At 37.2% G+C, this 26,908-nt stretch overlaps 2 protein-coding genes across 10 annotated transcripts in view; both read left to right on the forward strand.

Moving 5' to 3' along the window:
• EXOC1 (exocyst complex component 1) overlaps positions 1–11,208 on the forward strand; it is a 37,777-nt gene extending 26,569 nt beyond the window's left edge. For 4 of the 8 annotated variants that reach the window (XM_057414157.1, XM_057414181.1, XM_057414166.1 and 1 more), the window contains 9 exons: positions 1,338–1,382; positions 2,508–2,671; positions 4,066–4,176; positions 4,641–4,717; positions 5,261–5,489; positions 6,640–6,823; positions 7,845–8,044; positions 9,562–9,756; positions 10,546–11,208. In XM_057414157.1, coding sequence (XP_057270140.1) covers positions 1,338–1,382; positions 2,508–2,671; positions 4,066–4,176; positions 4,641–4,717; positions 5,261–5,489; positions 6,640–6,823; positions 7,845–8,044; positions 9,562–9,756; positions 10,546–10,698 — 1,358 coding nt within the window. In that variant the 3' untranslated portion in view covers positions 10,699–11,208. The remainder of the gene's footprint in view (positions 1–1,337; positions 1,383–2,507; positions 2,672–4,065; positions 4,177–4,640; positions 4,718–5,260; positions 5,490–6,639; positions 6,824–7,844; positions 8,045–9,561; positions 9,757–10,545) is intronic. The other 4 variants (XM_057414174.1, XM_057414199.1, XM_057414217.1 and 1 more) reach the window with 2 other exon arrangements.
• A 1,613-nt stretch (positions 11,209–12,821) lies between these two features.
• Positions 12,822–26,908, forward strand: part of CEP135 (centrosomal protein 135) — a 38,073-nt gene continuing 23,986 nt past the window's right edge. Inside the window, exons 1-9 of one of the 2 annotated variants that reach the window (XM_057414138.1) lie at positions 12,822–12,946; positions 18,077–18,241; positions 18,750–18,940; positions 19,453–19,620; positions 20,835–20,976; positions 22,606–22,690; positions 23,484–23,612; positions 25,231–25,446; positions 26,014–26,079. In XM_057414138.1, coding sequence (XP_057270121.1) covers positions 18,129–18,241; positions 18,750–18,940; positions 19,453–19,620; positions 20,835–20,976; positions 22,606–22,690; positions 23,484–23,612; positions 25,231–25,446; positions 26,014–26,079 — 1,110 coding nt within the window. In that variant the 5' untranslated portion in view covers positions 12,822–12,946; positions 18,077–18,128. Of the gene's footprint in view, positions 12,947–18,076; positions 18,242–18,749; positions 18,941–19,452; positions 19,621–20,834; positions 20,977–21,442; positions 21,555–22,605; positions 22,691–23,483; positions 23,613–25,230; positions 25,447–26,013; positions 26,080–26,908 lie in introns of those variants that run through there. The other variant, XM_057414145.1, reaches the window with a different exon arrangement.

Genomic DNA, 26,908 nt, shown 5'->3' on the forward strand with positions numbered 1-26,908 from the left:
AAAAAATCTGGGTCGTGAGCATTCACACTTGTCTTAAGTAGTTTGTTGTTTGTTTTTTTTTTCTCTTCTTTTCTGATGAAGCCAAGACTTTGATACTTAAATACCATAAAAATCAATGTGGGAAAGAGTACTACTACTGCCATATTTTTATATGCTGTGGTTTCTTGAAAGCCACTGTGGTTCCCCCGATTGTCCAGGGCCTGATCTTTGCCTGCAGTTCTTCACATTCTCTAATACAGTCCCATGCATTTGGAAATTGAGGATGATGAAGAAGTGGGACCAATGCATGACAGATGTATACGCCAAATAGATCAGGCCTAAACCTTTTTATTTAAAAACTGCCAAAATCTCCAAGATCAAAAAACCAGGCTGCAATTTTTTGCAGTTGGACATTGTAACTGTAAGTAGTGTTGCCTACTTGAGAACATCTGGTATTTAAGACATGTTTGTGGCATTTGGAAGTATTTACTCATTCTATTACAGTAGGTTCTGCTTGCCTGCTCCATTTTGGGCAGCTTGTAGCATCCATCTTCATCAGTATCTTCTTAATATCACATACTGCTTTTAGTGTATGTATGCAAATGGCTTTTACTGGTTAGGGATTCTCTATTTACTGCAAATGCCCATTTACCCTAAATTTCACATTGAAGTCCACTTGAGGAAACTGTTTTATTCTGCAAAAACCAGGAAAAATAAAAACCACCTTGTAAATTTTTTTTTCCTATGTATTTATTGTTTTCATCCTCTCCAAATTTGCAGTCATCATTTTTTGGTGCAGCATGAATACAAAAAATGTATTCTTTATGTAAACATCCTGATTTGCGAACCACAGAAAGGATTAGCCAGTCTGTCAATGCAAATGATTTTGCAGTATTGGTGCGTGTTTTTTAAATTGAAGAGGTGGCCAATATATCTGACTCAGTACAGAATTACGTAAGTACATCTTAATTTCATGTCTGTTATCGATATGATGATAGATTTTTTGGAAACTGAGTCTTTTGCAATATTAACTTTGACAAACAGAGCCCTAATTTAATGGACTTCTCAATTTGGGAGGACTCTAAATATGTTACCAAAAATGTTCTTTGAACATACTATGTAAGTCAAAGCCAAGTTTACTACCTAGAAACTTACTTTGTTTTCCATGTAGCTTAGACACTGAATTTCTGGAATAGTACCTCTCCAACTAAATGTGTTTGCCATGTAGTTACTTGCTGCTTATAGTTCTCTGCATGTTTCTTTCCAGTTAGAGCTTAACTTGCATCTTGTGCATGGTTTGTGCAAACTGCATTTTAACTTGTCTTTGTCTTTGATGCTTGCAACCTAATCCATCCCAGCTACACTGCCTCGAAAAGAAAGTGCTGTCAAACAGGAAACTGAGAGTGAGTATAACTAGTTGCATTAGTTGGTATTGTCAATGCATGTGTGTCAATGTAAAGATGTAGTGCTGCATTGTGGAAAATCTACTTAACACTGAAGCACTCCATTCAGAATGAAATAAGCATTAGCAGAATCTTGTTTTTGAAAAGCAAAAATGAAGCATGGCTAAAATGGCCCAGTGTAGAAGTAGAGGAGGTTTGCAGGTTAAAGCAACAACTTTTGGTTTCCCCACGCCACTGGCTGATACAAAATATGTCTCTGCCTAAGAGCTTGTCCTAGTTTTCTAACTCTTCCAATAGGTTGAGGTGACAACTTTTATTAGATCTATAGACTTTGTCTTGTGTCCCTAGGTCAGATGCCAACATAGCAGTTAAAGGAAAGGGTTGCTTTTAAGTTTCTTTATGGTTGAGATGTCAAAAGTTTACATGAGGGTCAAAATATTGATGATTTCTTGGTCTTGTTACTAGATTTCCCCATCCTGTTCCAACATTTCTGAAAAATTGGGAAAAAAAAATAAAATGCTCCTCACCTAGGAGAAGGCCCCAGAATATCAGGAATAAGTATCCGTATGTTAATCATGATCAAAAGGAGGGGAGAACATTAACAATAGGGTTACTATAGGATTGTAGGTCCAGCAAAATAGCTGGAGCAAGCCATGTAGACAAAAAGATGTTAACAGCAGAAAGAACAAAAAGTGTCTTGGTGTATATAAAGCTCTTTAATATTTTCAATCCTGTGAATTAATTCTTCTGCTTCTGGCAGCCTTTGCCCAAAGTACATTCACAAAGATCATAACTGGTCTTTGCTTTCAAGTTCTCAAGGAGAATATCTATCCCAGTGTTCCTGGATTTCAAAGCTTTGTGCCTTTTATACCTTTTCCCATACTTCACAATGAGAGCTTATGTATCTACATTGTAGTTTGAAATTTGCTGAGATATTTCATTTACCTTGTCAGGAGAAAATAATGTCTTTATGGTAAAAGCATTTGCAGCTTAGACAAAAATGGAGTTGTTTGATTTTAATGTAGGACTACTAGCAACTCTTAATCTCCTGCATTCTGTAACGGAACTGCTCTTGAACGTTTTATCCTGCCTTTGCTTCCCTCCTTCATAGTGTCTATTCCACAGGTCTTCATGGAAGTTCTGGAAAATTGACTGGGTCTACTTCCAGCCTAAATAAACTCTCTGTTCAGAGTTCGGGAAACCGTAGGTCTCAGTCATCCTCACTGTTGGATATGGGAAACATGTCTGCCTCTGACCTTGATGTGGCCGATAGAACAAAATTTGACAAGGTAGGGCAAAATGTTGCATAGAATTTTTGTCAGGTTTTGTATTAGAAGTGTTGTCCCATATGCAGGCTCGTTGCCTGGTGCATGGTGCCAATACACACCAAGTCAAGGTACTTCTGTTCTTTTATCCTAGTTTGCAGAAAGTAGGAGCTAGGCATTTCACCAAGACAGAAGCGTCTTGCCAATCCTTGTATAAAAATCTGTACTGTTTAAATTTTAAAACATGTAAATTTCAAATTCTGTATGCACTACACATCTAAAAAAGGCAGTTTCTAAGAAATATGTAGATCAGAGTATTATTCTCTCATTATAAGATTCCAGGTATTTTATATGCTGCATGTGATCTTTAAAGCGTACAATACGGTCTAATAATTTTAGGCCAAATACACATTTTTAAGCAAATAGGAACTGAACTGATGGATTCTCCAACTGATTTTATTTTTCTCCATACAGATGTTCGTGTGTTCTGTTGCATTTTGCCACTATATTACCAAAAGTGAAAGATAAGAAAGCATAATCTTCTTTTAGCCAGGACTTGATCATGGCCCCTTGCTCAGTCTTTTTCTGGGAGGAAATATTGTATGAAACAATTAAGTTATTACACATCTGTATCAGCAACTTCTCTAGCATTCAAATGATAGCTTTTTTAAAAACAACTTTATACCAGTACAGGTATTGTGCTAATTCTTTCAACTTCTGACTTTTATCTCACACCCATAGGGAACACATGACTGTGACTATAAATACTTGTGGAATAAATTTTGTGTGGTGTAAAGATGACAGATTAGAAGCATGTCTAACACCTGACTTACAATTTCAGTAGCTTGTATGAATAAACTTCAATTACTTTAATGAATTATTGCCAAAATACTGTTTCATTTTAGATTAAATCTAAAAATTGTGATGAATGCTTCTGTTTCAGTGCAAAACTTGCTGTTGGTTTATGTAGCAGAGATATATGGAAAATTTTTCTACTGGGCAGTTATCTTCTTACATACACAGTTTACCTGTTTTTCTTCCCTGAGGCTTTGTATTTTGTCTTCTTCCTCTCAGGAACCCAGGCAGAAAAGAGGGTGGCAGAACCAGTGATTTACTGGTAAAATGTGAATGTTTTCATTATAGCACAGAAGTCCTTCCTCAGGCTGTGGCTAGAAAACTTTTAGTTGTGGAAAAACATAGATTGTTCTTTTCTTACCTGTGTTATATGTATGAGATGGGACTATGTTGAAGATGCAGATACAAGTACAAACTGTTACCATTTCTATTAAGTAGAAATTAGTCTTGTAAAGCTTACTGAAGATAGAAAATATATCGTCTAAGGCAACAAACAGTTAAAATTAGTATTACTAACTGTTCATATTATTTGGTGTGTTGATAAAATATTTGGCTTTCTTTAGATTTTTGAGCAAGTATTAAGTGAACTAGAGCCTCTGTGTCTGGCAGAACAGGACTTCATTAGTAAATTTTTCAAACTGCAGCAACATCAGAGCATCTCAGGAACAGCAATGGTATGACTCTTATTTGTTACTTCGGTGGCAGAGTAATCCATCAGGCCCCATAAAAGACCTGTTTAAAAGATAACTCCTGAATTTATCTGGCAGTTATGTGATCCGCGTGATCAGTAACTTGTTCTTCTCCATTAGCTGGCAGAATCTTTTATTTTTGGCTGACCAGTACAAAATTTATTAAAGAAGGACTGACATGTTTATTTTGCCATGGCTTTGTTTCCTCCTAAGATCACAGTAAACACTTCATCATGCTATGTAGGAATGCAGTGGGTAGTAATTGTGGATAGAGTCAGATTTGGTGGAACACAACCATAAAAATACCAGAACCTTGCAAATCCCTGTAATTGCTACTTGTGGAATGGGGGCTGATAATTATGTTGATTTTGTCAGATATACTTATCACTTAAATATAGAATTGGAGACAAGCTTTTAGTTTCCTTTATATACATTTGTTCTTCTTACAGAATGAAGGGGAGGAAATGGATGGAGGAACTTCATCTCGTTCATACACTTCTGGTGTTCCACAAACAATACTGTCCGAGTATGTGCTGCTGCAATTTGTTAGTAATTCTTGAGCCTACATGTGTATTTATTTCGCGCATAAAAGTTTTTTCTCTGTAATCGAAATTGTTCCCTTCTGGTGAAAGTTAGTAGTGAACTCTTAATGTGTGCCCAGACACTGAATGTGGCAGTAAATTTAAAAAGTTGCATAGATGGATGTTTCTGTCTGTAGTCTTATAAAAAAGGCACTTAATTCTCTAATAGCTTGCAAAGTGAAACTAGGCATTGTAATATGTAAAATGTGCTTTGGAAAATATGCTTAGCAAAGTTGTGAGTTTGTGTGTGTGGCAACTTCCACACAGAAAACACTTTTTTATAATATTTTATACTTGGGATTATTGATTTTTACTGTGTGGCATTAGCATTTTCTCTCTTAGCAGTATTCTGAAAATCATGAGACTTGTTGAATTCAAATGAGACTACTATAGCAATAAATAAATTTATCCTCAAAATGTTAGCAAAGAGTGTAACATAGCCTCATAAACTGTCAAAGTAATATTTTTATCTTATGCATTTTTAATAGGAAGGACATGATCCGACAAATGATGACAAAAATATTTCGTTGTATTGAACCTGAGCTGAATAATCTTATAGCACTGGGGGACAAAATCGATAGCTTTAACTCACTTTATATGTTAGTTAAGATGAGTCATCATGTATGGACAGCACAAAATGTGGACCCAGCTTCCTTTCTCAGCACAACACTTGGAAATGTTTTGGTGACTGTCAAAAGGAACTTTGATAAATGCATTGTAAGTCTTTTAGTTATTTTAAGCTAACTATAATATTACAGGAAACTTACTTCTACCCAGTTTAATTTTCCTTTCCTTATAGCTCAATTTTTGCTTTTAATTTGAAGTGAAAATGAGTAACTGTATTGCTCTTCTACTGGCTAAATCTTAAAAAAAGATAAACTAATGGATGGTTGTATTTCTTCTTTCTCTCCATTCCAGTTTCCTTCAATAATTAGCTATATATGACCACTTATTCAATGCTGTGAGGTAGCTGACAATTTATTTATTTAAACAAACTGAAGTAAATAAACTTCAGTTTATTTACTGAAGTCAGTCAAATAAACTGCTGGTCTGTGCCTTTTTTTACTTTCCAAAACAAACCATCGCAAACTTAGGAGGATTTTGCTTTCCCCTTTGAGCATAATATGCCAGATAGACATCTCTTCCATGTGTTCAGTTACTTCTGTCTAACCTCTAACAAAAACTTGGTTTAAACAAAAAGGTAAATCTTTTGGCAGCAGCAGAGGCAGCTTCCACTGTCAGAAACTTCTTTTTGCTAACACGGTATGACCATTATATGAAATATGGCAAGTTCAGTGAAAATGTAGCTGCTGGTATAACTTCTTTTTGTATATCTTTCTGTTATAAATGTAATTTGACTCTAGGCCACCAGAGTAAGACTGACCATTCTTGATCAGTTCAATGCTTAAAATATTTTGATGCTTATTTGTATTATACTGAAATTTTATTTCAGTAGAAGATTAAAGAAACTTCTTGTAGCAGAAGGAATTGTTAGCGTGGCTGAATCAGAAAACCGAAGTTCCTTGTTAGACTATAAAATGAAAACGTGTAATTGTTCCTGGTGGATAAGTTTGGGTTTTTTGGTTTTTTGGATTCTTTTTTCCTTAATACTATGTAGACAAAGGAGAAGAAAATCCAGAAGATTTTGCTTGCCCATCTTCCCTTTTTCTTTCCAGTTATTTCTTAGGAAATTTTTGAGGGTAAAAAGGGAGAGAGACTGAGTAGATGTATTAATTGAAATATAAAATTATTTCTGTGTTTGAATAAGTGTCATTTTTTTCAGTATGTCTGCATTTTTCTTTTACAAGTTGCTGTATAGTCTGGAGTCATATTAGAGTCTAACATCTGTTCCTCTTTTAAATTTAAGAGCAATCAAATGAAGCAGATGGATGAAGTAAAAATCTCAAAGAAGAGTAAAGTTGGGATCCTTCCATTTGTTGCTGAATTTGAAGAGTTTGCAGCCCTCGCTGAATCGATTTTCAAAAACGCAGAACGACGAGGAGATCTCGATAAAGCATACATAAAACTTATTAGAGCTGTTTTTGTCAGTGGTAGGTCTTTTGAGGTTGTCATAGTAACTAAAGTGATTGCTTCCTCCAAAGTGTATATAGTTTTGCACAAGTTACAGGTTTTTCTTTTTAAGACTTTCTATTGCAAGCCGTGTGACTGATACATATGCTGAAATATTTATTATCTCTGTTATTTGTAGAACACATAAAAGCCTCTGATCATAATATGCTTTTTAAGAGCAAACTGTAGATGCTTCCCTTTGTACACACATGTAAAGTAACTTTACATTATGACAGAGGGAAGTGGAGGGAGAGAGGAGATTGCAGCAACGTGGCACACTCAATCTGAAGTAGTTTCCTGTCTTTTGCCCCAAGTGTAGCTTAAATGAGTTGATCAATCTGCATGGGATCCCTGGCATTTGGTCCTAATACCATTCATCTTCACAGCCTTGTGAAGTGCAGGACACTTGAGTTCTGGCTATGAACGTGACCTTTCCTTGGCACGTTAAGTCCTTTGTGTCCTAGCTTGATACAGCAGGTCTCTCCAGTCCTTCCTGTCACCAGCAATAGTCTGAAAAGCAGCAACACCTTTGTTCCACTGGTTTTATTTAGCTTTAAAAAAAAGAAGGGGGAGAGAAAAGGGGCAGATATATGCAAGCCAATGACCTCTGGAAAAATTTTCCTTCCTTTATGTTAAAATGGTGGGATGGGTAACAGGTTAAAACTTAACGTGTTAGAACTTAAGCAGGGGTTAGATTGGATATAAGGAGGAAATTCTTTCTTGTTAGGGTGGTGAGGCACTGGAATAGGTTGCCCAGGGAGGTTGTGAATGCTCCATCCCTGGCAGTGTTCAAGACCAGGTTGGACGAGGCCTTGGGTGATGTGGTTTAGTGTGAGGGGGGGTTGGAACCTGATGATCTTAAGGTCCTTTCCAACCCTAACTATTCTATGATTCTGTGATTCATTTACCTCTGCATTTACCTGCAAACTTTCAAACACTTCTACCTATAGTAAGTGTTGTCCTCCTGGTATTGTTATCTATTTTGCTTCCTTTTACTTTCAGTTGAGAAAGTAGCCAATGAAAGTCAGAAAACACCCAGAGATGTGGTCATGATGGAGAACTTCCATCATATTTTTGCAACACTTTCCCGCTTGAAAATTTCTTGCCTTGAGGCTGAGAAAAAAGAAGCCAAACAGAAATACACTGATCATCTTCAGTCCTATGTAATCTACTCACTTGGGCAGCCTCTTGAGAAATTAAATGTAAGTATGCTTGAGTTTATATACATTTAAGTGGTACAGGGTAGTCTTTCTCAAGTGTTTAGTTTGCACTATCCGATCTCTCTATCACTATCATAATCTCTGTTATTTTAGCTTTAAGCATGCCTGGCAGTAGTACTCATAAGGGTAACAGTCTCAGATGAAAATAACCAAATTTTTCATGGCAGTTAGTAGAACTGACAAAACCTTAGTGTTGTCTTTAGCAAGTGGTTTAGAGGTAGGAAAAAGAGAAGGGAAAAGTAATTGGGAGCTTTGGGATAAATTTCCCCACCTCAGCTGCAAAGAAAATTGCTCTAGTTTCTAAACTGTTCAACAATAAGAAAAGTTTTAGAGAAGTTTGGTATGTCTGAAGCTAAACTAAGAGTTAAAGTCAGTGCTGACTTAGGATCGGATGTAGTTCTGCCCACCGAAATTTTCCCACTGTTCATTGCTTTTTCTATAAGCAGTATATCAGCCATTCATTTTCTGAAAAGTCTAAGATGTATTCTCTTTCTGAAAATTAAAATGCTTCCCACTTTTGCGTTGACTGACCAGCACCTAAGCTGCCATGTAATAACTGCTTTCTTGTTCCCCTCTCCCCAAGCAGGACAGGAGAAAGAATAGGAAGAGCAGAAGTGAGAAAACTAGGGGGTGGAGATAAAGACAGTTTAATCAGTGGATAGATAGAGAGTAGGGAAAATATTAAATAAGTGGTACAAAGGCAGTCATTCATTCCTCCTCCAAGCAGACTGATGCACAACCTATTTCTGAGCAACAACTGCTTTTGAAGACAAACATCATCCCTGCCCCCTCCTTTAACCCTAATTTTTACAGATGAGCATGTTGTTACATGCTAAGGAATACCCTTTTGGCCAGGTTTGACCTGCCCAGCAATAACCAAGAAACACTGGTGCGTTACTAGCTCTGTTTTACACACACATCCAAAATACAGCACCATGTGGGCTGCTGTTAAGAAAGTTAACTCCTTTCTGGCCAGACCATTTGAAGCAGTTGTACTGTGTTTCAACAGTTGCATTGTTTCAAATGAAGTTGTGGCTCTACATGTGTGTTCATAGGCACACTTCCCTCCATTTTTATTATGTTGAGCCAGCAGGTGAGGGGCAGTGAGAAGAGAGGGCAATTACAAACAAATGCTGCTGAGAAATTCATATTTAGGTGCTTAACTCAATTTATCCAAAAGAGCCACTATTTTCCCAGGCTATAGCCTCATTAATTGTGGATTTTGAGGCTGCTTCAGTATTTCTCACAAGGTTGCAAAGAAAAGCTTGGTTGCTTCTAGAAATGATTAATTTTGGTTTTATGCTAGTACCTGTGAAGTGCTGTATTGTTGTGCTCTGCTTTAATGCTTATAGCTGAGCACTATTTCATGCCCAATTAAAAAATAAAAATGGTTGGAAACCACAACAGTTGTCAAGCAGAATCCAGACTTAACTATGCATATGCTTGTCAAATTATTAGTTCAGATTGTGATAATCATTAATGATATTATTGTTTGTTAGCATTTTTTTGAAGGTGTTGAAGCTCGTGTGGCACAAGGTATACGAGAAGAGGAAGTAAGTTATCAACTGGCTTTTAATAAGCAAGAGCTTCGTAAAGTTATAAAGGAATATCCTGGTAAGGAAGTGAAGAAGGGATTGGATAATCTCTACAAGAAAGTAGATAAACATCTCTGTGAAGAAGAAAACTTGCTTCAGGTAAAGTAAAACATGGCTTCAAAACCTTGTTTTTAAAAACGTTTGTTTACACACAGGCTCTTTATTATTGCTTTTCCATATGTATTCTGAGGAGTGCCTAGCTTCAGCATTAACTCTGAAAAAACACAAATTGTGAACAGAGTTTTTGCTAATCCCACTCTATTTGTTGTAACATTGATTTGAACTGTGGTGGTAGAATTCAGAATGAAACTTCCTTTGTGATTCTCTAGCTGACCATTAATGGGTGATCTCTGTTCTGCAAAAATATACTGGAAGTAGAGAGAACTCTATTTGAATGAACTATTAGCCTGATGGGAGATTTAGCTGGTACACTGTGGCAGAATATACTTTCATTTACATCTTTTTCTGTGAGTTACATTATTTTTTTCTTACACTCTCTAAACTTTCTCACTATAGTAAATGGTAAGTAGGTTTAAGAGTTGAGTTTCTATCAACAGCTTTTTAAAGTCTGAAACATGAATTAGTAGCACTGTTCTGGTTTGGGGTATTTTTAAAGACAAAAGCAATACCGCTTTCAGGACAACTTCCTCATCTTCTTTAGTATTTCTGCTTTGCAAATTTGGTAGGAGTCATGTAAACATTAAAGATCTTAAGCTTAATGGGTGAAAAACTTTTTTTTTTCTTAATGTAGCAACTCAGTTCACTGAACTTTTGTTAGCAAGCTTTAGTTTTAAAATGACACCTGAACTGAGAATCAATTAATGAGGCAATAGTTTATAGTTCACATACAGTGTATTGTGCCGACATTTTGTTTGCTTGCTTTGGCAGGTTGTGTGGCATTCCATGCAAGATGAGTTTATACGGCAGTACAAGCACTTTGAAGGGCTAATAGCTCGCTGCTACCCTGGATCAGGAATTACTATGGAATTCACTATACAGGATATTTTAGACTACTGTTCTAGTATTGCACAGTCTCATTGAGCCCTCTAGAAAGGGAAAGAGAAGTGAGCTGAAATTGTGGCTGTATATTATAAGGGAATCAAACACTATAAATGCTGTTTGTTTTTAAAAGGTGTATGTGTAGTCAACTGCCATATATATATATCAAGTTACACTCCTGCTTCAAATGTCCTTCAGGGCAAAATGAAACCTTTAGGGATTTGTTCAAGTACTGTTTGGAAGCATTAATTCTGTGAAATGCTTTGGATGTAGTTTTTCCTTTCCCCTAATGTTCAGATACTTTTATTTATAATCCTTTCTCTTGTTAAAAGTAGTAAGCACTACCTTCACAGTATGCAAAAAAGATACTACTGTTTTCACTAATATTTTGTATCTTGAAAATCATGTCAGCATTAAAGACTGTCAAATCTTTTCCCTTCCTTGTTCTAGAAAGTATGAATGTGGAACTTTATGCGGTGGTAATACTGAATTCATGTTCTGATATGTAATGTGGCTATGGCTACAGGACTTAATTAAATGGTGTTCATCAGATTCTTTATTTCTGTGGAGTGTTATTTCGAAAAGGTGAAAAGGCAGAGTTATTTCCATTGTCTTGTCTCTGGGCATTGAAGTATAATTGCGCTACTTCCCAACACATTGGTGGTGGTTTTTTTCCTTCATAGAACCATAGAATACTAGGTTGGAAGGGACCTCAAGGATCATCTGGTCCAACCTTTCTAGGCAAAGTATGACCTAGACATGATTTCCCAGCACTCTGTCCAGCCGAATCTTAAAAATGTCCCAACACTGAGGAGTCCACCATTTCCATGGAGAGATTATTCCAATGGCTGATTGTTCTCATTGTGAAAAATCTTCCTCTAGTGTCCAACTGGAATTTCCCCAGGAGTAACTTTGCCCATTATCCCTCCTTATAAAAAGACAGTCTCCATCTTCTTTGTAGACACACTTTAAATACTGGAATAGTATTTAAGCTGCTTTTAAGCTGCCTTTTATCAAGGCTGAACAAACCCAGTTCTCTCAGCCTCCCCTCCCAGGCTTCCCAGTGTTTCAAGGCTGAACAAACCCAGTTCTCTCAGCCTCCCCTCCCAGGCTTCCCAGTGTTTTGGTGATCTTTGTGGTCTTTCTCTGGACCTCCACCAGCCTGTTGATATCTTTTTTTTTTGTACAGCAGGGAACAAAACAGTACAGCTTTCCAGGTGTGGCCTGACCAGTGCTGTGCGGGATGACATCTTTATCTCTGCTGGTGATGCCCTTGTTAATGTAAACCCAGCATCCTGCTGGCTTTCTCTGCAGCACACTGTTCATTCATTTTGCTGCTTGTCCACCAAGGACCCCCAGGTGCCTTTCCACAGAGCTGCTGCCCAGGCAGGTAGATCCCAGGTTTTGCTGCACTCTGGGATTGTGCTTACTGAGGTGCAAGACCTTGCATTTCTCCTTGCTGAACTGCATAAGGTTCCTATTACCCCATGCTTCCACCTTCTTTCTAGGAAGCATGATGATGTAGCATCACTGTGCTCCCACCTCACTTAATCCTTTCCTCCCCCTGGAGCTTCAGCGGCCTGCGATTCAAGGCTTCGTTTTATCTGAGAAAACTGCCGCGTTGTTGGGCAGAGCTGAGGTGTGCACAGCACAGAAACACGTACAACAGGCACGATAAACCCGCGCACGCAGGGTCTCGGGAGGCATTAGCACGAATCAACCCCCGGCACCAGTACTTACAACGTTACAACCCTCAGCAGGAGCCACCAGCTCACCCGCCGCCGCGCGGGGCGTCACCTCGCCCCTCCCCTCCCCTCCCCGCGAGGGCTGCCGGTCGCGCGGGGCTGGCGGTGGTTGGGCGGGCCTGCCGCGGGTGCGGGCGCGTGCCCCGTTGCTGAGGTGACGGGGCGGAAGCGGTGGCGGCTCCGCGCGCCATTTTCAAACGGGTGGCTCGGCCTAGTGGGGAGGGTGGGCGGGCCTGCACCGGGGGAGAGCGGGGGTCTGTAAGGGAAGGAGGCGAGGGTGTCTTCCGGCAGGACGGGGCACGGCCGCTGGAGCAGCCCCGAGGAAAGCGCGGCGCTGAACAGCTTCCGTCTGTGCTGTCGCTGGGGAGCGCAGATTAGGCCGGGCAGCTTCCTCAGCGCCTGGCCTACGCGCTCTGCCGAAGCCTCGCTGGAACATCTCGGATGCTCCTTAGCGGCTCGTCTTGCAAGAATTTGCTTGTATGTCTGGTAAGACCGGCGCGGACGGAGGGAGGAAAAGGAATCGGGGACTGACAGGTCTTGTGTAGGTACAGTTTGGGGTTGCTGAAATGTCTATAAACCTTCCAGTCTAGCCAGATAGATAATGAGCAGGCTCATAAGCAATAGGCTTTTCTTGTGCTGTAATGAAAACCTATAGGTTCTGGCGACTCTTTAAAGAAGAAATGTGTTTTTTCTAGAGTGAGTTGTCTTTCTAATGGGCAAAGAGGTGACACTTTGTAGCAAACGTGGTGTCTGTATTTCTGGTCCGAAGTGAACTCCCAGCTAACAAACTTGGAAACAGACGTCGTCAAAACAAGCGCAGGCTCATTCGGTGCGGCTTGAGAACGAAGGTGCAGTAACGGCGTTTCACCAGGGCCTTCAGCGCCCATGGACTGATAGAGGCATGTGTGGGAGCATTACCGTCGTCAAGTGGTTTGCCCACTAGGTGCCTTTTTTGCTTGGGTGAGAACAAACGTAGCTCTTCATAGCATAATGAACTATGTGATCAGTAATTACAGGACAGGAAGAGATGTTTTGGAAGCGTATTTCACATAAATAAATAAAAAAAGCCTTTAGCATATCAGTTCTGAAGAATGAAAAATACACTTTGATATTTCCCACGAAGACTAGAAACTCCAGTTCATAGTTCTTTGGTATCATAGACTCAATAAAGGAATTAATTTCATAGCATATAAATTTGTCTGTGCTGATTTCTTTGTGTTCCATTGTTACCTAGGTAGTTTTACCTAGGTAAACCTGAGTAAATTACTGGACTTACCCCAATTACTGCATTATGTTTTCCATGGCCAAGATGTGTCTTTGCTTTGCTTTTTTGTTATTATATTTTCTTATTGAGAGCACAAGTATTGCATGTGGAACAGTTCTTAACTTACACTAACCATGAATTCTGCTGTATTGCTTTCAGACTGAAAGGAAGGCTTAATGTGCTGAAGCTTTTGTTTCATATTCCATTTGTAATGGTTAGTCTAATACCTATAAACATTGCTTCTTTCACACAATTTCATGCAAATTGATTCTGTACTTATGGCATGAAGGGACTGGATTTGAAGTTCCATTGTTGCCCATGTCAATGTTCGATTTCAGTCATCAGTAACTTAGAGTAGGAGGGAACAGTTCATGGGTATTAAATATGTCTGTTTCATAAACACTTGGGTCTTGAAAAACTGCTTACAACTGTCTAGGTATGTTGCAAAATGAAGCAAGTGAAAGCTGTTATCTTTAGCAGTCTCTGAACAAAGGAGGAACATGAAATATGGCTGTTGGCTCCGAGTATCTCTTCTATGAACCACTGAAAGATGCACTCATTTAGATGTCTTGATAAATCCTTGTCTGGAAATGCTGACTGAAAGTACCACTTAATTTTCTCTTTTTGTTTGTTTATCTGATTTTCTGTTTTTTATCTAAAATGGAAATTATATTTTCTTCCTTGGTGGCACTAAATTACATAAAATATTTAGGTAATGAACGATGTGAACTGTTTCTGCAGCTAACAGCCTGTCTTCTGGGAAATACCGAAGTTGTTAAGAGTGCTTTCCAGTACTTAGCAAATTTACAGGCAAATGTAGTAAGTTCAACATACCTTTTGTCATGACTCAATTGTGGTTCACTAGACTATTAAGTTTCTTTGTAGAAAAGAATATTCTGGATTGAGTTGACTGAGTAAGGATGATGTAGAAAACTTGGATTTCCAAAAAGCTTTCGAGAAATTTCTGTGCCAAAGACTTTTAAGAAAGATGGTCTCTTTCAGAAATGGAAAAGAGGTTGTTTAATAGCTCACTAAGTGGCTAAAAGAAAGGGTAGTAAGTATTATCTTGCCACTTTATGTGGTGAGAACGTGTAAAAAATTTTCTGCTGTTTAACACTGATCAGTGAACTGAAAGAATGGGTTAAACAGCAAGGGACAAAATTTGCTCATTACATGGACACGTTAAGGGCAGTTTAAGAGTTACATGAGAATATTACTGGACAGAGTAATAAAGTGGGAGTTAAGGAACAGTGTTAATAAAGACAAAGTAATACACATCATGGGCTCTAAAGTGGCAGTTATGTCTCAGAGAGATGTTGGTGTTGCAGTGAATTCATCTAATTATTGCTTTAGAGCAATCAGAAAGGCAAATGGTATGTTGGGAATCATTATGAATAGTGAAGGCTACATTAAAGAATCTATGGCTTCTGTATGGCTGCTCAGAGTGATCTCTGCCAGAAAAAACACGGGAAAAGGACAAGCTGTACAAGCTACTAGAAGTTTTTAAAACTAGATCTGCTAAAAATGCAATGATGAATAATTGAAAGCATTAGTAAGGAATGATCGCTTAGTGTTGCCTTGCAATACAAATAATAATAAAGGGGGGGGTGGCATGTGCACACACTCAATTTATGATACTATTTTCCAAACATACAGTTAAAATTGGGAAGTCATTGCTATAGGCTATTCTGATGTAAAAGTGCAAGAGATTTAAGAAAACAATCGGGCATATCTAAGAAAGGTCTGTCAGCTACTATCATAATGATTTAAGTTCAGCATTAGGCCCACCAACTTCCTGCACTACAGGCACTAGAAAGAGAAGGGTATGTAGGATTAAGATTTAGCTCAGGGGTTATGATTTTATAATCTTGCTGTAGCAATTGACAGAGATAAGGGGATATTGGGTCAGACTGATCTTGGGTTCAAATGAATCAGTACAACAGTTCATATATTCATTCTATATTTCCAGAAACCCCAATTTTCCTGATTCACAATCTCGATGTGTTTAGTAGAAATAGCACTGGGCTTTCCAAAACACAGCTTTTAAAATCAGGTCTGGTGGGTGATTTTAAACTAATTTAATTTTTTTAACTCATGTAGTTCTTTTTAAAGAGATGATAGTCTCAAGAGTTATCAGCTTACTTTTGTTGTGATATGTTGTTGGTGATGAGGAACTTAACCTGAGCTTGCAGTGTGCGCTTGCAGCCCAGAAAGCCAACTGTATCCTGGGCTGCATCAAAAGGAACGTGAACAGCAGGTCAAAGGAGGTGATCCTGCCCCTCCACTCTGCTCTCGTGAGACTTCACTTGGAGTATTGCGTGCAGTTCTGGTGTCGTCAACATAAAAAGGACATGGAACTGTTGGAAAAAGTCCAGAGGAGGGCCACGAGGATGATCAGGGGACTGGAGCACCTCCTGTATGAAGGCTGAGAAAGTTGGGGCTGTTGAGTCTGGAGAAGAGAAGGCTGCGTGGAGACCTCATAGCAGCCTTCCAGTATCTGAAGGGGGACTATAAGGATGCTGAGGAGGGACTTTTTATGAGGGAGTGTAGTGATAGGACAAGGGGTGACGGGTTAAAACTTAAACAGGGGAAGTTTAGATTGGACATAAGGAGGAAGTTCTTTCCTGTAAGGGTGGTGAGGCACTGGAATGGGTTGCCCAAGGAAGTTGTGAATGCTCCATCCCTGGCAGTGTTCAAGGCCAGGTTGGACAGAGCCTTGGGTGACATGGTTTAGTGTGAGGTGTCCCTGCCCATGGCAGGGGAGTTGGAACTACATGATCTTAAGGTCCTTTCCAACCCTAACTATTCTATGATTCTGTTCTATAAGATGTATGCCTGAGACTAAATCTAGATACAGTAACACAATCACCATTTTCCTGAATTCAACACAGAATCCTCAACATGAATGCAGCAATACCAAGATCTCATCACTTTTAACCTTAATCTGTGGCTGCCAAGGGAGAATGAAGCATTTAGTGCGCATTATTGTGCTGACTTCCACTTAGCACACTTACAGTTACCATTTAGTGAAATGAAGCGCACCTCCTCCTCCAACCACTCCAGTACAATATATGTAAGGGATTGTTCTATATGCTACTGCTTGGTTAATAGCTGAACATAACCTCTCCAAGGAAATATTTTGGCAGTGCCTGGGACAGATGCTAAGCTCATAAAATGTGATTTTTCTCTCACCCATGGAGCAGTGCCTGGCAACCACAATCCCATTGTTAGACTTACCTGTAGTGTTTTGATACAGTAAGATGAGCTCTTACTTTCCAGTCTCAGTCAGGAGAAGAGCTTGCAGGTTTTCTCCTTTAATTATTTATAAATAATTTTGTTTTCAAATACTTGCTTATATATTTTTTTAATGTATTTTTAAAATCGGAGGATTTTGAAACAGCATTGTTTAAATTATATCTATATTCTATCCCCTCTATATGAGCTACAAACAATACTTCCTCAGATTGGTAGTTTGGCTGCTGAGGCCTTTACAGTCAGTAGGTTGATACTGATACTTCTGAAGAATTGTGAGGGAAATTTAAAAAAAAACTACCTATTTCAGAGATGTTTTCACATATTGAGGAGTATCAGCATCAGTATTCTGTTTCTTTTCTCATTCTATCTCTAAATCCAGAAGAAGTTAACAATGTAAAAATTCTTCCTCCCTCAAGGGGACATGGCAAAACCAAACTTCTCATTTAGGTTAAGCTGCAGAAGTGCTGCTCCAGCCCCTTTTAGGTCAGATTAGTAATAAAAAGGTAGCTAACCAGACATGAAGGAAAAAAAAAAGCCTCTGATCTTCGAACTATATTTTCCAGGCAACGATGCAGGTAGGACTGCAATACACTGGTAGTTCTTTCCTGTTTTCCCTCATAGAAAGATGTTCGAAGTTAATCTGCCTTTAAAATTTGACATTTTTTATGCAGTTTTGCAAATGTCTGATATATGTACTGCATTGAAAATTTTGAAAGCAAGATTTATAAATGAAAGTAAAAAGTATATGTGTTTTTTGAGAATAATCTGTCAGTTTGCATTGTGGAAGATACCTTCATGAACATCATTCAAAAAATCACTGTCTACTTTTTAGTCTTTCCACAGAAAGATCTTTTCACAGTTTGCTTTTACACACTGGAAAGAAAAAAATATCTTCATACTCTTAAGGTATTGGAAAAGAGAAAAGTAATTGCCAAGACAGCTATTTAAAGAAATATGTAAATATGTTTAAAACGTTTTAGTTGCTCTATGATTCTCTTTTGGATTACTTAAATTTTAAGGACACATATACCATACTTCCTGCAATAAAAAAAATGTGGTTTTTAATTTTTCTCCCCCCCCCCCCCCCCCCCATGATTTTTTTCCTGTATTATTCCTTCTTTAAAGGACAGGTGCTGTAACAGACAATCTTTTGCAGGTGCCCTAGTTTTCTTGACTGTGACAGGAGCTGCTTTGGAGGTGTATTTACAATGACGACAACTGCAGAACGAAGGTTCATTAATCTCAGAAAACGTCTAGATCAGCTGGGCTATCGGCAACCATTGGGAGTGGAGAGTTTACCTTTGGTGGAAAAGCTTTTTAGGTATTCAGAAGGAGATTCATTAAAAAATATAGTAATCCTATAGTAGGTGGTGTTTGATTTTTCACATATAAGGAAGCTCTTATGTAGCTTCTGATATCCATATAATACTAGAAACCTTCTGGCCTTTTTAATTCTTCAAGTTCTTCTGTGGTAAGTAGTGCTACAACTTACATAGTGCTTGGAGGGAAAAATTGTTTTGCCAATTTTGAATATCTCATTTTATATAAAAAATAGTCTATTGAATTATCAGATGTAAACTCCTGATATGCTTTCTAAATTTTTTTTATATTTGTCCTGTCCTTTCCTATTTACTTTTTTTAAAGTGAATAATTCCTGTCTTTCTGGTTTTCTTACATGACTGTTCTCTTTGCCTTTCTTTGAACCCATTTGTTCTACAGTTAATATGGTCTCGGGAAAAGAGTTTTATTTCTCATGTCACAATAAATACTTGCATCTGCAGGGTAAAGGCTGATAACAGTTCTAACATTCTGATGCTTCTTTATTCTAGTGACCTAGTTCATACAACTGAGAGCTTGCGCAGTGCAAAGTTATCTGCTGAAAAATCTGAAAAAGAGTGCAGCAATTATGATGCTATTTTAGAACCTTATAAAACAGAGAATGCTAAACTTACCAGGGAAAATAATGAGCTACATTTGGAAATATTAAAACTGAAAGAGCAATCTGATCGTTATGTTAAAGGTAATGTAGAAATTACGGATTTTTTTTAATCCTTCTGTGCCAAAATAAAATTGCGGCCAAATCCTTGATCTGCAGATTCATTTATCTGTACTTATAAATGAGTGCAAGGGGTCATTGACTTTGGTGCCTTTAATGAATTAAGGTTCATACAGATACATTTCTTTTGTAGTTAGAAGGCTTCTGAGGTCCTGGAAATCATGCTTTAATCAAACATGAAAATGTTGTAACTTTTTAGCATATACTTTCATACCTTTTAATGCTACATTTTAATTTAAAATGAAATACTGGTGTTAAATGTGTCTTTATTCTACAGAGGGGTTTATTTGTATAAGATATATAAATATATATTTTTGTGTGTAATATGTATATGCATATGTATTTGTGTATACATATTTGAAAAGTTCATGTTCTGGAAGAATAATAGAGGATTCTCTTTATGCCTGTTTTGGTGCTACTAGGAAAAACAATAATGAATGAGAAAGATAGTATTGCTTTTTTTCTCTCCCTTGAAGATTTGAAAGCCTCCTTAAGGAGGGTTGAACATGAAACGGCTGACTTGAAATTTCTGAATAACCAATATGTACATAAAATTAAAATGCTAGAAAAAGAGAACAAGGCCAAGACTGAAAAAATTCAGCAGCTTCAGGAGAAAAATCTTCAAGCAGTGGTGCAAACACCTGGTGAGTGTAAATAATCACATATATTTTAAATTTTCTATGGGCTTTTTTTTTACTCTTCAGGACATAATCTTTTTTTTTACTTCTGGGAAGAGAAGTTACTACATCAAAATAACTATCCAATAGAGTAACATTACATTTTGAATGTTTTGATTCTGAATGTACACATCACATATTCGGGACAAATTTGAATACAAAGTTAGATCTATGTAACCAGATCTAAAAGTAGCAAAATGCAAAGTATGTCTACAAACAAATATTACAAAAAATATTTGTAATTATTTGAAAGCTTATTTAAAGGGTCTTGATGACCGAAATGTTCTGGATGTTACTTTCAGGTTAATTTATTTTTCCAGGGTTTTATTTTTCTTCATTTTTTTCAAGCTAATGGAAATAGTGAGAATTATTTTGTGAAATTTTGAAATTGTCTTTTTTCTTTCAAAGTCATTGAACTTCCTATGTATTTTTGGCATTTAAGGAAAATTAATAGGTAGTTAGGTGAAATTAAAATTCCTCTCTATTTTTCCACACCTTTCTGCATTTCGTGTCCTTTGCTTCACAAATGCCACGCTTTTTTCTGTCTTTCTGCATACTTGCCCCTTGGTCACTAGTCTCCTGGGTTTTTTCTATACTTTCTATAAACATTGTATGTTCTTATTTAATTGTGTGATAAGGAGTACTTCTTCCCTCTGGAAATAATACTATGTTTTGCTTAATTTTTAATACAATTTTTCCATGCAAGCAAATAACCGCCTCTGCTTACTATGATATCCATTCACTCAAATGACAACAGGATAGAAGGTGAAAAAACAAAAATTACTTAACAATGCAGACATTAGTTGAGTCATAAAATGGTTCTTAAATGTGGAAACAAAATGTCTTTTGTGATGTTTTAATTTAGCTCTTTTTAGTAAGGTAAATCACTAACAGATTCAACAAGTTTGAACTGTGAAATATATAGGGTCTTACACACTGGGGAAAATTACTTATACTGAGCTTTGCATGTTTCCTTGTTATAAAACTGAACTTTGACAGAGTTGATACTAACCTGCAAGAATAGTGTTGTCTAGAATGTACAATTTTTATCAACTTATTACAGTAAGAATTAGAATGGTGACACATGCCAGTTTGGAAGCAGTGGAATATTTCTTTTTGTATTAAAAGAAGACTTCCTTGCTTTAACTCCAAGTAACAGGTCATTGGGTTTGGGCTTTCAGGTGGCAGAAAAAGAAGCATTCCCTTCAGGCGTCAACGTATGCAGATAGACCAACCTGTCCCCCCATCAGGTGTTAGTGCCTATCCAGTTCCCCAGCCAGATGACCCTTACATTGCAGACCTTCTTCAGGTGGCTGATAATCGGTAATCCAAAGAATTTATAAATTTTGAAGTATAGTTGTTAAATATCTGCAATGATTTTCCAGCCCTCAAACTCCTTCTTTCAGATTTGCCTCGAACAAACTGTATTTCATGATGTTTTAAGAGCTCTATAGTTCTTAAGTAGGATTTTGCTTGGTGATTGACAGTGATACCTGTGACAGAGTTGCAATGGATATTTAATAAGCCACTTATTTTCTTAAAGGTTTTCTCATAAGATTACTGGTTTTACTGTTATACCTATTTTTAGATTGGGTGTTCTGGAAAAAAGCTAGGTGTAATTAATGGTTTGCATAGGAATATACTGATTTTTCCTATTTATTTTGGAAGACTAAAAGATTCTTCATTTTTTGTAGTTCACTTCTGTATTTTACTTGGGTATTATGAAAGCTCAAGTCAATTATTTTTTCTTACTTAGAAAATATCTGTAGAGAGTTTATGTATTAGGTTTTGGGAGTGGAGGTTCTGCAAGGGGTAGTCTCTCTGAGAATAGTCCAGTGGATACCCTGTGCTGGACACAACTAGTTCCAGTTGCTTCAAACTAGACCCACCATGGATCACAGGTGAGCCCAGCAACCATGCTGGTGTCTTCCCTCTGAAAATGTATTTAAGAAAGGGTATAAAACCCAGTGCTGCACAGGAATAAGAAAAATATGAAACAACCCTGTGGACACCCAAGATCAATGAAAAAGGGTGGGGGGAGGAGGTGCTGTGTAGGCACTGGAGCAAAAGATTCTCCTGCAGTCCATGGAGACCATCTCTGTCCTCTCCATGGAGGACCTCATGCTGAAGCAAGTGGATATGCCCAGAAGGAAGCTGCAGCCATAGGGGCATGTTTCTGGCTGTTGGAGAGGAACCCACGCAGGAGCAGGTTTTCTGGCAGGAGCTATGGCTCATGAGGGGCCTGCACTAGAGCAGTCTGTTCCTGAAGGATTGTGCTGTGTGGAGATGACCTGTGCTGGAGCAGTCTATTCCTGAAGGATTGTACCACGTGGAGATGACCGATGCTGAGCAGTTTGTGAAGGATTTGTATCCCATGTGAAGGGACCTCACACTTGAACAGGGGAACTGCGAGGAGGAAGGAGCAGGAAAGCCTCAGTGTTATGAAGTGTTCTGCAGCTCCCATTCTCCATCCCTGCTGTACCACTTGGAGAAGGGAGGAGATATAAAAGCTGGAGGTGAAGCAGTGAAGTTGAGCTTGGAAAAAGGAGGATGGGAGGAAAGAGTTCTCAGTTTGTCATTGTTTCTCATCATCAAACTCTGCATTTAATTGATGATAAATTAAATTAGTTTTCTGCAAGTTGAGTTTGTGTTGCTTGTGACAGTAATTGCTAAATGATCTCCCTGTCTTTATCTTGACCCATGAGCTTTTCCATTTATTTTTACTCCATTCTGTTGAGAGGGGGCGAGAAAGCAGCTGAGTGGGGGACAGGCAGCTAGTCAATATGGCAGCCAATATGTAGCCAATGGCTAATATTAATATTTTGTATGAACAGAGGTTTGTGGTTTTTTTTTGTGTGAAATATTTATGTTTAGGAACAATGAGAATATACTAATAGTGAATTGTTATATGCACATGATTCTTCCATGAGTCTGTCTATTACTACATTTCAGGATTCATGAACTTCAGTCAGAAGTAACAGAGCTACAGGAGAAACTGGAGGTATCTGAACGTGGAATGAAAGATTATAGCAAACAGGTGTGTTTACAGTTTTGGGTTTTTCTTTAATTGCTGTGTTGCTGTGGTAGCCACTGCAATGGCTTTGATTATAATTTGTGTTTTAAGCTCATTGGGAAAGCATTGTTGAGCTTGTGAAATACAATTATTCTAACTTGCCTATGTTGAACTATTTCTCTTCTCTACCTTAGGAGACAGCAACAATGGTAAAATATTTGCCTGCTGCTTTTGCTGATGATTTTGTGTATTAAAATTTCATTAAGTAAATTAAACTTGATGATCACAAGTAGAATTTGTTTATGTCCAAGGTTTTTTATTGCAGAAGCATTAACTGGTCCAAAATAGTAATTTGATCTGCAAATATCTGAGGATGATTTTTTCACTGTTTATACTGGTTATATTTTTTAAATTTTGGAAGTTATTTTATGAACAACTGGTTTTACAAAAATCCAGTTACAGTGGGTTGATTAGATACGTATAATCTTTTATGTGAGGGAATTACTTCAATTGTTTTATGTTGTTATGTCTTTCAACATCTGTGGAGTAGTGGACACCATCTTTTATTTTTTCGCATCTTCATTTTCCTCTGCCAATATTCCCCGTTTTCAGTGTTCCAATTAATTTGCTTTCAAAGAAATCACTTCTTATTTTCAGAAAAATCCAGAATTCAAAAAAAGTGGATATTAAAGATTAAGATTGCATTATTAGGTGCATAGCTTTTTACTCAATCTTATATGGGTGTTTATTTGAACAAAGATTCTAGTAAATGTTATAGAAGATACCAAGAACTTTTTTTGTATTTCTTCCCTCAAAGGTTGAGCTCAGAGACAAAGAAATAGAGCGCCTTGTGCTAGCATTGGATGGCGGGCGCTCTCACAAGATTATATCGCTCGAATCAAGAAGTAAAAGTAATGAGAAGCTAATTGCTCATTTGAATTTGCAGGTAATAGATTTCTTACTGTTGTGTAGCCAAAACTACAATACGAGCAATCTAAAAAAACTCACAAAACTTCTAGCTCTTTAAAACAAATCACCATTAGATGTAAAACCAGTTGATTTAACTTGCTTTGCTTTTTGGGTGTTAAAAGGTGACTTGTTTTAAAAGTCTATTCGAATAATTTTGGTAAAGAATTCTATGAACTCACATCTGTACATAATAATGTTAATCAAAAAGTATTCTGAAAATGTTTTCACTAATCTTGAAAATACCTTTTTTGTTTCCTGTACCCTTTAGAGCCCTTGGTTCCCATTATTTTCTTATAAGGAGTAGTCCTGCAGATAATCTCATCAGATAGTGGGGAGTCTTCCTCATTTAACTGAAATTGTCCCCACTTTTACTCCAACATAGATTGCAAGGAAAGGATAAGCTTAGGATAAAGATGTTCATGCTTACTGTGCATGTTAACATGCATTCAATGTTGGTCTCGGAGGATTTTTTAAAAAGTATTATAAGACAGGCTGTAATACAGATCGAGTAAAGCCTATGTCTGGATTTATACCATCAGCTCTCTGTTTTTCCAACTGAAAACCAGAAGTTTTTTATACTGATTGTGCATGATGTACAGTGGCAAGAGAGCTACGTTGCGGAGTTTATTAGCTTATGTTCAGTGCTGCAAAAATACAGAATGATCTATGAATTGGAAGCAGTACAGCTGTGTTCAGTGATCCTGAATTAGTAAGTCATGCTGAACAGAAATTGATTGTACAGAGGGTGAGCCCAGAGCATAAAGCTAGTTTGGGGCCATCAAGACTATTTGCTCAGGTTCAGTGCCAATATACCATTTTTATTCTCTGACGATAAATGGATGGATATCTCTGTAGTATTGATGGCTTGAGAGGGTCCTGACTTTCTTCTGTTTCTACAGTAATACTTCTTTTAAGTTCTGAGGAAAGCTGTGTGGAGATGGAAGTGGAGCACCTCTGTTATCTTGACTCTTTCAAGATACTCTAGACTCCTGGGTAGTGTGAATTACTGTATACGTTTTTTATTGTTACACTGTATCACTGCCTATCTTAATTCTTAGGGAAAGGTACACTGGAAAAACAGTGTCTGTAGAGCAGGATGTCTGAGGATGTTGTGTTTAAGGTGCTGGGATATGTTGGGGGCAGGATAGTGTTTATGAATCTATTTTAAAGCTTCACTTTCATGAAGGAGTAACAGTGAAACTAAGCCTAACAAACATACTACAAAGGTGGAGAAAAGAACGTGTCCTCTTACCTTGTGAAATCTGGGAAGACTGAGTACACTGGGTATACTAGACTGTTGCCCAGCACAGGTTTATGTACAGATCTCTGCTTTTGTTTTTAGAATAAACCTCAGGTTTTGGAGACTAGATAAAGAACAGTGTAGTAATGGATTCCTTCACCTTGCACCTTTTTAAAATAATATTTTTTCATATTGATAAGCATTAAGTTCTAAAAATATAAGATTTTGCAATTTTTAACAGGATGTCCCTTTTTTACCATGCATATAGTGATGCTGTATTTCAGAAGGCTGGGAAGAACTCTTGCTCCACAGTTTAACAATAAAGATTAATGTTTTAATGAAACATGTCTTTCAGGTTGAATATCTTCAACAAACAAAGAAAGAACTTGAAAATCGCATTCAAGACCTCTTGGACACTAAACAAAATGTGACTAGTGAGGTAGTGCATTTAAGCAATAAAAATGAAGAACTGTGTCAAGAACTGAACGAAATAGACCACTTAGCACAGCAGTTGGAAAGACACAAGGAAATTGTGCTCGAGACTGCAGATAAGGAAATTGGAGAAGCAAAGGTAATGACTAATGTGTTACAATGTGAAGAATCTGCTCAGCTCTTAGGTGTCTTTATGTCTTTTAATTGCAACAAATGACCTATTTGCTTGTAAAGGAAGATTAAAGAGCTTTTTTTTTTCCCAATTAATTTTTTTATTTTACAGAATTTCTTACTGAAAGTTGATTAATTATGTCTCTTTACCATATTAGATAATAAGAGTTTAGTTAAGCATTCTGTCTTCTTTCTTCTGTTAGTTTAGGATGAAATAAAATTCTCAGGTACTTAAAACTTGATAGGTAATAGATATTTGCAACAGTGATGTCTATGTTTGGAGACTTTTTTTTTTCTATGAGGAGTCATGCAATGATTTATTTAATTCTTGTGTTTCAAAAGAGCATGGTGTGTATGCACAAGTATTTTGTGCTTTCATTCTTAGGTGTTTTACTATTTAAAATTTGGCAGATTAAAAGTAACTAACTATACTTTATTTCTTACCAAAATATTCTGTTTCCTTCATTTTTTGTAACAAAGGAATTGTCATTTTGAATATATAACTTTTAACATGTAGGTTAATTTTGGTTGATAGAAAGAAATTGAAAGAAAACATAATGAAATACAGGATCTTGAAGAAACAATAACAAGGCTTAAATCAGTAAGTAAAAATACTTTCATTTTCTTTTTTGTAGCATTGTTGTCATACTGTCATCCACATGATTATTGTACTTATTATAAAAATTAACAGTTTAACAATTAACAAAACTTTTATGGTACCCCAAAATGCTATTGTAATAAATTCCTAATTAATAAATAAAAGAGCTAAAGAAGCTACATCATACTGCTGGAAAAATAAACTGCAGGAACTGTTAGCCAGTGTGGTTCACTGTGTCCTTATTGTACATTTCCTTATTTCTGCTATCTGAAGTTGTAATTCCTATGACATCATAATTTTTACCACAAACAACTTATGACATCCTGGAGCATTTTCTTCATTTAAAAGCTGCTTTGTCTCTTAATTGCTATGTGAATAATTGTGTAATACTTGACTCACTCAAACAAAGCATAGTAACCCAGATGAAAAATATGAGCATTGTCAGTTCCTTGAAGACCAAACTCTTTCTATCATATAGCAAGTTATGTAATAGTCGAGTACTGTGCTTTGGTTTAGTATTTCTACTGAACTTGACAATACAAAAATACTTAATTTCAAGGGCACCAGATTATAAGAAAGACATGAAACATAACATTTGATTAGCTGCAGGGATGGGTCGACTGAGATACCATATAGTGATGTACTTCAATGCCAGCAGTGTTATTAAATGCCATTTAAAATTATTCTTTCCTTTAGTTTTTACTTCTTTTCACATTTGTATCCCACTATCCTCCTGGTTGGTTTCTTGACTTAAACAAGGGTTAATCTTGTTTGTTTTGATACTGATTGCAAACTGTGTCCAAACTAATGCTTGCTTTGATGTAATAAAAAG

Source organism: Pezoporus wallicus, unplaced genomic scaffold, assembly GCF_028554395.1.
Source record: "Pezoporus wallicus isolate ANWC-B61680 ecotype Strahan unplaced genomic scaffold, APGP_CSIRO_Pwel_v1 contig_5709, whole genome shotgun sequence".
Lineage (NCBI taxonomy): Eukaryota > Metazoa > Chordata > Aves > Psittaciformes > Psittacidae > Pezoporus > Pezoporus wallicus.